Source organism: Pelophylax lessonae (assembly GCF_965119305.1).
Source record: "Pelophylax lessonae genome assembly, chromosome: 7".
Lineage (NCBI taxonomy): Eukaryota > Metazoa > Chordata > Amphibia > Anura > Ranidae > Pelophylax > Pelophylax lessonae.
Window position 1 is genome coordinate 187649248 of NC_138774.1, and position 12885 is coordinate 187662132.

At 41.6% G+C, this 12885-nt stretch overlaps 1 protein-coding gene across 2 annotated transcripts in view; it reads right to left on the minus strand.

Annotated features, from left to right (window-relative positions):
- Positions 1-417: 417 nt before the first annotated feature.
- The window catches only part of LHX3 (LIM homeobox 3), a gene marked incomplete at its 5' end in the record, with an annotated part of 30878 nt that continues 18410 nt past the window's right edge, over positions 418-12885 (minus strand). For both annotated transcript variants that reach the window (XM_082262815.1, XM_082262814.1), the window contains 5 exons: positions 418-1316; positions 1958-2129; positions 2941-3092; positions 7109-7311; positions 12714-12885. In XM_082262815.1, coding sequence (XP_082118941.1) covers positions 898-1316; positions 1958-2129; positions 2941-3092; positions 7109-7311; positions 12714-12885 — 1118 coding nt within the window. In that variant the 3' untranslated portion in view covers positions 418-897. The remainder of the gene's footprint in view (positions 1317-1957; positions 2130-2940; positions 3093-7108; positions 7312-12713) is intronic.

The following is a 12885-nucleotide window of genomic DNA, read 5'->3' on the forward strand; positions in this document are numbered from 1 at the left end:
GGGAGATATAACAATTCTCATATACTCACTTTAAGACAAAAAGTGTGTTTAAAAAAGTAATTTTTCAATTAAAAAGAAAAAACACCCTCAATTGGCAATGTCTGTAAATAAGTCGATTTGTTTTTTTCTTGTTACACATTTAATTGAGAAAGTTTCAATTTTACCAGCAATGTAGAGGTTGACTGTTTAGAAATGTAATTGTACTGTTTAAGAACAAAATAAACTATTGATCAGGTGGTTGTTTGAAAGTTTTGATTCTGTTTTTAGACTCAGTGGGTGATAGACAAATCTTTCAGAAAGCTGGAGATTTCTACAATATTCTCCATTTTCTGCAGAAGAGGAACAGGTATTTGTATATAATGGCTGAAAAATCAATCTACTTCCAAATTTGGATATGTGAAAAATTCACCCTTTTAAGGTTCTCTACCTCTTCTTTATCAGACATACAATAGAAGAATGATGCTGTGTTCAGAGGGTCTGTAAATCCCTCCTTCCCCCATTCTTTTATAAAGTTTTGTAAATTTTGACGATGAAGATAACACATAGGTATCTCATTAGAATGCAAAAGATGATGAAGATGTTATCATACAACACAAGGCTAAAGATGCAGAGGAAAGTCGCTGAGATCCATGGTACAATGTATTTTTCTTCCGATTAGTATACGTTATGATAACGTAAAGCAGACACACATCTGCTACAGCCAAGAAGAGCTTAATCATAGTAGTCTCTTTTGATAATGTCTAGTGCCATTCAAAGTCTGTTAAACATGGTTCACATCAGAGATGTCACATTCCCCATAGAACCATTTTGATTGCATGATGCCATAAGTCCAACTTTTTTCCATAAACTTAATGTCCAGCCTTCATTTGTCATTGAAAGATGAGTTGAAGTTTCATGTCAAAATTGGCCATGGTCAACTTCATCTAACCAAGAAGCTGGACTGGCAGGGAAATCTGGATATCCACCACTGCTGCCAGTGGAAAGATCAGAATTTGGTCCACTTGCCCCTAAAACCCTCATAGACGGAGGCACCCCTTGCCCACTCTGAGCCATGATACCTAAACCTGTGTCGGGAAATGCTAAGCTTGACATCAGTGGCTGATGGCCCGACATAGCCTGTAGGGAGGCTGGGGACTGTGGGATTCCATAGGGGCTGTTGGATCTCAGGTCATGGTACTGGTCTGATGCTGGAATACCGCCATGTTCCAAGGAGAAGGCACCGTTGCTTCCAGCCTGTCTGCCCAAAACCGGAGAAGCCTCATTGAGACTGTTGTAAATCCCATTGGAGTGGTTCATTTCCGATAAAGCAGGCTCATCTGCAGAAAGGACATATTACATAATGATTAACTTCATGTTTTATCTATGCATTTTTAGACTAATGAAAGTTTGGAAATGGTCAAGGGTTTTGGCGTATGCTTTTAAATATTACTTTTTTTTAATTTACTGGACAAACCAAGAACTGCTGAAAAATAGGTCTTGACCTGGTAAGAGAATTCTCAAGACAGCCTACAGGGAAAGCTGAAGATCTGAAATCTCATATTCTCACAAGATTTTGGGATCACCTTGAAAACCATTACATGTATTATTAAATACAGCTAGTTTAAGTACAATGTGGTACACAAATATTTTTATTTTAGCATCCAGTAATCCCCTGTACATTAGGCTTGAGAGTGAGTGAGGGGGCTGCATTGTGACCCAGCAATGCTATCACTGTACAGTCTGGCAATGATGTCTACAACACAAAACAGGATTCTAAATCTTCTGGTACACAAGATAGATCTCATATTTGTATTTCTACTGTGTAGCCTAGAGTTCAGCTTTAAAGTGCAAGCAATGTTTGGATTTTTATCATCATCAACAAAACATCTTTCATGTTATGACCCCAGAAATAGTGAAGAGCTTTTGAAGGGAGGGACAGCTCTATATTTTTCTTGTTAAATATGTTCTCCAACTATACCTGTAAAAGAGACCTCAGCATCACTGTCAGGACCATCCTCCTGGATGCTGTCCTTGTCAGATTTGGAGTTACCCCTTGACCGTTTCATATTTCTGAAGTATTGCCCCCATCTTTGTCTTCCAGCGTCCTTTTTTAATCGTTTCTCCTTTGCTCTTCTGTTCTGGAACCACACCTGGAAATACAGGAACACATTAGTTGACTTATAGTATGTAATCTAAGTGGGATGAGGGGAAAATTGTACATTAGGGGAAATAGACTGTTATGTCTGATCAAATCTAGCCTATTCTTTTTAATTGCTCTTCTCTGCAGTCCCCACCACCCTGGAAGCTTTTTAAAACCATGCAGAACATCTTTATAAGTCATGCAGATGCTGATAAATATTGTAAATATATTCTAAGATATAATCTATCAAAAGATTTAACACCTATGCTTCCTTCCTTAAGTGGGGTACACACTAGTAGAAAATCTGCCGAAAATTCCCATCCGAGGTAAAATCGTACGATTTTCGGCTAGTGTGTACACAACTTTCAGCTGCAGATGCCGACATTTTCAACGAAAAAAAACGGAGGGACAAACAAACACCAAAATTCTTTTCCCAGACGACCAATTTTCGTTTAATGTGTTTGCAGTACGTCCGTGAAAAATCGGATACGAAAGACCGCGCATGATCTGAAGTTGCTGACAACCCGGAAGTCTAGGAACAAATGTCCCAAAAAAATTAAAATAAAAAAATCGGACGAGAAATTTTGTGAACATTTATGCACTGTCAACTAAAAACGGTAATGAACGCTGAGCAAGAGAGAGAAAAATCGGAGGATATTTCGTCCGATTTCCGTCATGTGTATACAGGCCTTTAATCAGCCTTGTAGGGTGTAGGTAGACCTGGTTGATATATACATTGAATGGTATCATGTGCTTTGTGTTTATCTCTCATAATAAACTGGTTAACTAACATTGCTCTTAGTATACATGTCAGTGGGTACCTGCACCACCCTCATGTCCAGCCCCGTCTCTGATGACAGCTGTTCTCTGACATGTCTAGCTGGCTTCGGAGAATTGTTATAGGCATTTTTCAGTGTTTCCAGCTGCTTGGCGGTGATGGTTGTCCTTGGCCTTTTGGCTGTGGATTCGGCTTCTGCGTGAGTGAAAAATAAAGTGCATTAATCAGCCATTCACATAAAAACAAAATATATTTTTCTGCTCTGTGTGCGTATTCACTTTACAAAGCAAAACAATATGTTTTTTAACATCAGTGACATGTTAATTTATAGTAACATGTATCAATACAAAAATATGATTTGAATTAGTGGTTGTATGTTTCAATATTATAGGACGGTTCGCTAATACTGGTACTATAGTTTTATAAGGTAATTGGAAGGCTGAATGATATGCCTACTCTTTTTATATATTGCAGAGACTCAAGTAATGAGATCTCCCCAACAGAAATCCCAGTTCTGTAAATTACCATTGCATAAACAGATGGTGGCAATTTCTCCAAATTCTCATTCCCACTTTCAGGTGGGATACACATTGGGGGAAATTGATTCTTTAATTATTTCCTAATAAAGGACTTTTTCGTAGTGTGGGTGTTTTAACTTAGAATTTACTTTATTTTTTTATTAAGTACTCTATACGCATGCACCTAGCCGAGTAGTCAGATATCTAGGGCCCCCATTATTGTAGATTCTGATTAATCTTCCTGCACAGTGGTGTCACCATGGGGGTGCGGACCCGCCAGAGGGGTGGCACCATCAAGTAGGAAGTGACATCTGATTGCGATGGTGTCTCCCCTCTCCGTGACAGCGCACAGGTCGGCGTGCAAGCACCAACCGCATAATTTACAGGGAATAATACTGGCCTGCTGCCGCCCCGAAACTAGTCTGCCCAGCACCCTGCAGGGCACTGTGGCAAGCCAAACAGGAGAGAGCCTGATGGGTGGTTGTTTTACAACACCAGGGTGACATCAACCCTAGTGATGCCACTGTCCCTGCAAACCTCAACATTCCTTTTGTGGGATAGGAAGTGGGCAATGTTGTTGCCGCTAACAGAAGGATCCCTGCCTGCTGTTTGCAAACAAACAGTATCACTTTTAAAGGTGTACATTGTTATGCTCTGTAACTTCACATGCAGGTTTAGGGTCCATTCACACTAGCGCGACTTGTCAGGTGACTTGGTCGCCTGACAAGTCGCGATCGGTCGCTCGCCATTGAATAGTACAGGACCCGTTCTAATAGGAGCGACACAAGTCGCTCCGACTTAGAAAAAGGGTCCTGTACTACTTTGGGGTGACCTGGAGGCGACTTGCATTGACTTCAATTATATGAAGTCCCTGCAAGTCGCGCCGAGGTCGCGGTGCACGCTGTGCACCACGACTTCACAGGTCGCCCCAGCAAGTCGTGTTGCGCCAGTCTGAATGGGCGCTAAAGGCATCCCAAAACATATTTTTGAAAGGATTTGTGTACAATTAATGTTGACCTTTAAGCCGAATTTAAAAAAAAAAAAAAAACTCTCCCTGTTTAATGGTATGTTTATTATCTCCCATTTTGAGTGCCTAGCCACCCATGCCTCTTTTAACAAAAGTTTTCTAATAAGTCTTTAAAAAAGGCCAAAAATGAACTCGGTGTGGCTTCCATAGATTTCTATGGAGTTGGGTGCTATGTTCAGTGTTTCCAAGCTTCCTGATGGGTTCATCTGATGAGTGAGCTTTGCCTGGTTGACTCTTCATTAGTCATGACTCTCATGAGAGAGTGATGTCTTTGTAATGGTATTGTGGAAAATATGTTGAAATAGTGCCACTAGAATCTCAGAGATATAAGGATTCCTCTGGTAAACAACTAAAACTGCAAAAATGGATTAGGACTAAAGCCTAATGCACACTGGATGTTATAAAAAAAGCCAGTGGCGTTAGCTGTAGAAAGCAGTAGAATGAGTTTTTCAGCGTTTTTGCAGTAGCGTTTTGCAGAGTTTTTAAGTGTTTTCTAGCTGTAGCGTTTTTCAGCTTTTTTTTTTTTTAAACTTTACTCCCACAGAAGCTTATGGCTCAAAAACGCTGAAAAGCGACGAAAAGACGCTTTTTCAGCCTTTTTTTAGCTTTTATTAGAGTTAGAGTGTTTTTACAGCTGAAAAACTCCTCTCAAAACCCACTAGTTCTGGGTTTTATTTCCAGCTAGAAATCACCCCTGCCAAAAAACTGCTGATAACAGCCTATGTGTGCATGGACACATAGGATACCATGCTGGGGAGTTTACTGGCTGCAGCAAAAAAAAAACGTCTGGCGCCAAAAACAGCAGCTGTAAAATTATCCAGTGTGCATGAGGCCTAATAAAAATGTTTTGGAAAATAATTGAATTTGCTTATCCTTGATACCCATCCATAATTACGTTAATTTGAAAAACCTCAGGCAGTGTTGTCAGCCCCACCCAGTTCTCCCCTTGGACTATAGAGCAGCTCCCATTTATATTATGAAAATGAGGAAAGGAGTAGTGTTGTTAGCTCACTACAGGAGGTTGAAAACTTTACTGAATGTGTTTTTTTTGTCCAGGAACACACTTTAAATGTAAAATTAAGTGTATGTCAATCCAAAAACATTTTTCTAGTTTTGAATAGAGTGGGTAAGGATTAGTACTCCTGTCAGGTTTTTGCTGCTATCTCAGGGTTCCATTAGAAAGATGTCTCCTCACTTCCTGCCCTGCTGATAACGGTTTGACCAGACAGGAAGTGAGAGGAATTCTGCAATGGGGACAACACAGACAAAAAGGGAAAGGTTGACAAGGGTTTAGTCTTCCCCTGCTCTACAAAAGTAATGCTTGTATTTCTGTCTGTGATGCTGTTGAAGAGTTCATCTAATTTCCTGTCTGGTAAACAGGACAGGAAGTACGGTGAAATCTCTCTAATGGATCACCCAGATAGGGGTTCTAATTCTTTACCAAGCTGAGAAAAAATACTTTGGCTAAATATATATTTTAACGTTTTTTAACTTTAGGGCAAATTCACACTGTGGCATTCCGATACATTCATTTTACCCTGCTACAATAGCCATGATAATATTTAAGTTAAATCAAACCAAAACACAAAATTAGAAACTCGAATTGTTTTTGTAAAAATTTATTAAAATGTGAATTAACACAGATTCAAAGAAAGCACACATGTAAAGATCTGAATCTGAATAGATTTATATATATATACAAACAGGTCAGGACTGCACAACCCAGTATGTAGCTTGATTCTTTAGGTACAGAGCAGGCAGTGGAGATTACCCAAACTCCAGTATATAGAAAAACAAAATGGATCCAATAGAGTAAAATACTCACAGAGGAGACATCTTGCTTTCTATTCCTGATGAAGGATCTTAATGGATCTGAAACATTGACATTTTTTGTTATTTTGATGTCTCCTTTGTGAGTCTCTTAATATCTTAATAAATATACAAGGTGCTGCAGATTGGATCCATTTTGTTTATATATATATATATATATATATATATATATATATATATATATATATATATATATGAAAAACTGGCCCTTCCCTCTTTTTTATAGCAGCAGAAAAATAGTTACAGCTTTTTAAAGACTATAAATAGATACAAGTCAAGTATTTAATTCACGTTAAAATGTGAATTAAAACACATTTTTATATGAATGATAGCACGCATGTAAAGATCTAAATGAGCCTTAGATTTATATATATATATATATATATATATATATATATATATATATATATATATATAATACAGCCCTTCCCTCTTTTTTATAGCAGAACAAAAATAGTGACAGCTTTTTATAGACTGTGTAGTTGCCGCTAGTCACCAGCATTGTAAGCATTTCCTACTGAAAGTAATAGATACCTCAAGAGCCTAGTACAACTATAATGATACTATAATCACATCACCATTTAGAAAAACTGATGATCCTACTGCTCTGCTTTACAATATAAAGTAGAGAAGTGGAAGAAAGAAACAGAATTAAGATTTATATCCACCCATGCAATGTGCCCACAGCCATGAACATACAGAAACATTATGGAATTTGTTTATATTGCATATATTCATGCTGTTGTTGCAAATATCAGAGTAAATCATGTTTTTCCTTATTAGTTATGTCAAGGTAGCTTACAACATCTTGGGAGAAAAAGGGAAAGGTCATGTACCTCTCTGCTTTGCTGTTTCATAGTCTGCCTTGCACACCAGCCGACTGTCCTCCATAAGATAAAATTCGTCTCCTGTCGCCAGCTGCCTTTTGCAGATGACGCAGGAAAAGCAGTGTAGATGGTATACAAACTCCTGAGCACGTCTCACCACCTGAGTGGGGGGGATTCCTTGTTGGCAGGCTGCACATTTTGTCCCAAACCTCCTACAAGGAAAAAAAAACAATTTTTGTGAAAACAAACCTTACATTACTCATGATCTGTGTTAGAACCTGAACATGGCCAATTCTTTTCATGAGCATGCCATCATGAGGTTTAAACCAGTGCTAAAAGTTCATGCAATGATACCTTTCCTTATTCTGTTTTATGTAAGCTTTGCTGTCAGCCAGCATAATGTAGAGGAGGGGATGGGCAAAGGTACAAAATCTCTAGGGTGGCTTCACACTGACCCACTGCACTTTGGCTGAAGCACTGTGTACCCACAGTTCTAGTGTGTTTTCTGAAAGTGCACCAAAACCACGGGACATGATAGAAGTCTATGGCTAAGCCCGGCCATAGCTGGAGCAATTTTCTTTTGGCAGGACCGGCCAAGATTCAAACCATCTATGGCCGGCTTATGTGCAGCTAACCCACACCAAAACCCCAGGTACACTGCACTACACCTACGCTCAGTGTGAAGCTGTCCTGAAGTGTAACCAAAGGCAATACTTTTTTTTTTATTTGGATAAAGTGGAGAGGGATTACAACACCTGCCAGTTTATATTGCCATCTGTGCCCCCGTTAGGGAGATTCACACTCTCTATTTATCCTGTTTACCATTATCATCAAATGTGAAAGTAAAAGAAAGTCCCAAATTTTGGGTTGCCATCAGAATTGTAATAAAAAGGAAATCTATCAGTGGGGACACAAGTTCTGGTTACCTTGGTGACCCTGATGACATGCCAGTGTTCTCCTGAAAACTCCAACTCACCAAAATCTCCAACCACGTCACTTCCCGTGACTCTCCAGCAGCAATAGTTGGAGATTTCGACGAATTGGTATTTTCACAGAACTCCGGCAGCGTATACACTAGGGTACACGGCGAGTTGGCATTTTCACAGAACACCAGCAGCGTATACACTACGGTACACGACGAGTTGGCATTTTCACAGAACACCGGCAGCGTATACACTACGGTACACGACAAGTTGGCATTTTCACAGAACACCGGCAGCGTATACACTACGGTACACGGCGAGTTGGCATTTTCACAGAACACCGGCAGCGTATACACTACGGTACACGACGAGTTGGCATTTTCACAGAACTCTGGCAGCGTATACACTACGGTGCACGACGAGTTGGCATTTTCACAGAACACCGGCAGCGTATACACTACGGTACACGACGAGTTGGCATTTTCACAGAACACTGGCAGCGTATACACTACGGTGCACGACGAGTTGGCATTTTCACAGAACACCGGCAGCGTATACACTACGGTGCACGACGAGTTGGCATTTTCACAGAACACTGGCAGCGTATACACTACGGTGCACGACGAGTTGGCATTTTCACAGAACACCGGCAGCGTATACACTACGGTACACGACGAGTTGGCATTTTCACAGAACACCAGCAGCGTATACACTACGGTACACGACGAGTTGGCATTTTCACAGAACACCGGCAGCGTATACACTACGGTACACGACAAGTTGGCATTTTCACAGAACACCGGCAGCGTATACACTACGGTACACGGCGAGTTGGCATTTTCACAGAACACCGGCAGCGTATACACTACGGTACACGACGAGTTGGCATTTTCACAGAACTCTGGCAGCGTATACACTACGGTGCACGACGAGTTGGCATTTTCACAGAACACCGGCAGCGTATACACTACGGTACACGACGAGTTGGCATTTTCACAGAACACTGGCAGCGTATACACTACGGTGCACGACGAGTTGGCATTTTCACAGAACACCGGCAGCGTATACACTACGGTGCACGACGAGTTGGCATTTTCACAGAACACTGGCAGCGTATACACTACGGTGCACGACGAGTTGGCATTTTCACAGAACACCGGCAGCGTATACACTACGGTACACGACGAGTTGGCATTTTCACAGAACACCGGCAGCGTATACACTACGGTACACGACGAGTTGGCATTTTCACAGAACACCGGCAGCGTATACACTATGGTACACGACGAGTTGGCATTTTCACAGAAAACCAGCAGCGTATACACTACGGTACAGGTCGAGTTGGCATTTTCACAGAACACCGGCAGAGTATACACTACGGTACACGACGAGTTGGCATTTTCACAGAACACCGGCAGCGTATACACTAGGGTACACGACGAGTTGGTATTTTCACAGAACTCTGGCAGCGTATACACTATGGTACACGACGAGTTGGCATTTTCACAGAACACCGGCAGCGTATACACTATGGTACACGACGAGTTGGCATTTTCACAGAACACCGGCAGCGTATACACTACGGTACACGACGAGTTGGCATTTTCACAGAACAACGGCAGCGTATACACTATGGTACACGATGAGTTGGCATTTTCACAGAAAACCGGCAGCGTATACACTACGGTACAGGATGAGTTGGCATTTTCACAGAACACCGGCAGAGTATACACTACGGTACACGAAGAGTTGGCATTTTCACAGAACACCGGCAGCGTATACACTACGGTACACGACAAGTTGGCATTTTCACAGAACACCGGCAGTGTATAAACTACGGTACACGACAAGTTGGCATTTTCACAGAACACCGGCAGTGTATACACTACAGTACACAACGAGTTGGCATTTTCACAGAACACCGGCAGCGTATACACTACGGTACACGACGAGTTGGCATTTTCACAGAACACCGGCAGCGTATACACTATGGTACACGACGAGTTGGCATTTTCACAGAACAACGGCAGCGTATACACTATGGTACACGATGAGTTGGCATTTTCACAGAAAACCGGCAGCGTATACACTACGGTACAGGATGAGTTGGCATTTTCACAGAACACCGGCAGAGTATACACTACGGTACACGAAGAGTTGGCATTTTCACAGAACACCGGCAGCGTATACACTACGGTACACGACAAGTTGGCATTTTCACAGAACACCGGCAGTGTATAAACTACGGTACACGACAAGTTGGCATTTTCACAGAACACCGGCAGTGTATACACTACAGTACACAACGAGTTGGCATTTTCACAGAGCACCGGCAGCGTATACACTACGGTACACAACGAGTTGCCATTTTCACAGAACACTGGCAGCGTATACACTACGGTACATGACGAGTTGGCATTTTCACAGAACACTGGCAGCGTATACACTATGGTATACGACGAGTTGGCATTTTCACAGAACACCGGCAGCGTATACACTAGTGTACATGACGAGTTGGCATTTTTACAGAACACCGGCAGTATATACACTACGGTACACGACGAGTTGGCATTTTCACAGAACAACATCAGCGTATACACTATGGTACACGACGAGTTGGCATTTTCACAGAACAACATCAGCGTATACACTACGGTACACGACGAGTTGGCCGTTTTGACAGAACACCAGGTAAGGACGAAAAAAGTTGTTGCTGCCTTAGAGGCAGCTATGTTGTTGGTTAGTAGTGGGCAGACTAACAATGTCCACTCATAATAATGTGTACCATAGTATATACACTGCCGGTGTTCTGTGAAAATGCCAACTCGTCTAAATATCCAATTATTGCTGCTGGGGAGTCACCGGAAGTGACGTGGTTGAAGATTTTGGTGAATTGGAGTTTTCAGCAGAACACAGGGATTCCCTCACTTTGGAGGGATTTCTGCTGACTTCCTGTATTAGCTATGGGATAGGAAGTGAAGGGAAATTTCCCCTATGGGAAACAGATGGCACAAAAAAAACTGACAGGGGTTATAACCCTCCCTTACTCTATTGAAAATAAAAAAAAATTACTTTTGCCTTTAGTTACACTGATCACCTTGGACGATCGTTATCACAGCTTCATGCATTGTTCTCCAGGAATTTCTGTCATTCGCTACTATACAGACTTTTATTATTCACATGCACTATTTCATTGATTTCATTTAGGCGCTGCACTTTTATTGTGGTTTAGTTACATAGGTATACTTTTCCTGCAGACTGGAAATAGCAGCCTATGTACAATAGGAAAGGTGTCTTTGTTCATTGACCAATACATTCCAGCAGAAATACCCCATTGATCATCATGTTATCCATCGTACACACCAGAAGTAAAACTGCATTTCTTGCCTTTCACAGGCTTGTACTGAATGATGGAACAGTCTTAAAGTTGAAGTTGACCCTAGAATTACTCTATCAACATAAACAGTCATATAACACATGTACTTTGATAAATGTAGAGCACCATGTTTGAATTCTATCCTCGCTCCCATTATCCAGTAATCAACATTGGAAACTGCCAACCATTTATCATAACCTATGCTATCTATTGGCGCTTTTCCACTGCATGGAACCGAACGGTTCGGCTCGCTTTTGTGCTTTTCCACTGCTGGTACTGCATGGTATGGTGTAGGAACGGTTCGGTACGGTACGGTATGGCGGTGCTTTTCCACTGCATGGAACCGAACGGTTCGGCTCGCTTTTGTGCTTTTCCACTGCTGGTACTGCATGGTATGGTGTAGGAACGGTTCGGTACGGTACGGTATGGCGGTGCTTTTCCACTGCATGGAACCGAACGGTTCGGCTCGCTTTTGTGCTTTTCCACTCCTGGTACCGCATAGTATGGTGTAGGAACGGTTTGGTACGGTACGGTACGGTATGGCGGTGCTTTTCCACTGCATGGAACCGAACGGTGCGGCTCTCTAAAACAGTACCACCTCGATTGTGGTTCCAAGAGGTACCATACATGGTACCATATTCCACAATCCTTTGCATGCAGTCACTACTAGCCACTGATTGGTCAGAGAATCGTTGTTATCCCACCCACTTAACTTTAGTACTACTTTAGTGGAAAAGCAAACCAAACCATACCAAACCATATCGAACCGTTCCAACACCGTACCATGCGGTACCAGCAGTGGAAAAGCAAACCGGGCCAAGCAGGGCCGAGTAGAGCCGAGCCGGTACTTGCATTGGAAAAGTGCCATATGTAGTTGCAAACCTAAACAAATGCTTTTTCTGTACCCGAGGCATGAGAGGGGCTGAGCGACGCCCTAATTTGTATGGTGTCACTAGTAAATGGTAGACATTTTCCAATACTGATTGCTGGACAACTGGAGCATGGACAGGGGTCAAACTTAGTGCTATGCATTTATCAAGGTATGTATGTTATATGGCTGCTTAAAGTACATTGAATAATTCTAGGGTGAACTTCCAATTTAAAGCAAGAAACATGTTATTTAGTGTCTATCTTTCTAATGTTTTGTGTGTTTGTTAATATATAAAGTTAAAAAAATTGCAGTTTGGACACTTATGCATTGATTAAAAGAGCATTATCTTAATAAGAGTTTCCTATTAACAAGATGGTAAACACTGGATGGAGAGATACAAGATCATTAATCTTCTATAATACTCCTATAATATTATAGACTTACTTGAAAAAATCGTCTTTACAATAGACACTGTCACCCCGGCTGAAGCATTTTTCAGCGAGCTGGATCTGGCAGTCGTTGCATTTCAGGCACTTGCTATGCCAATGGCGGTCCAGCACCTTCAAGATGAATCGGTCTACGATGTGCTGGTTGCAACCAGCGCACAATGGAATCT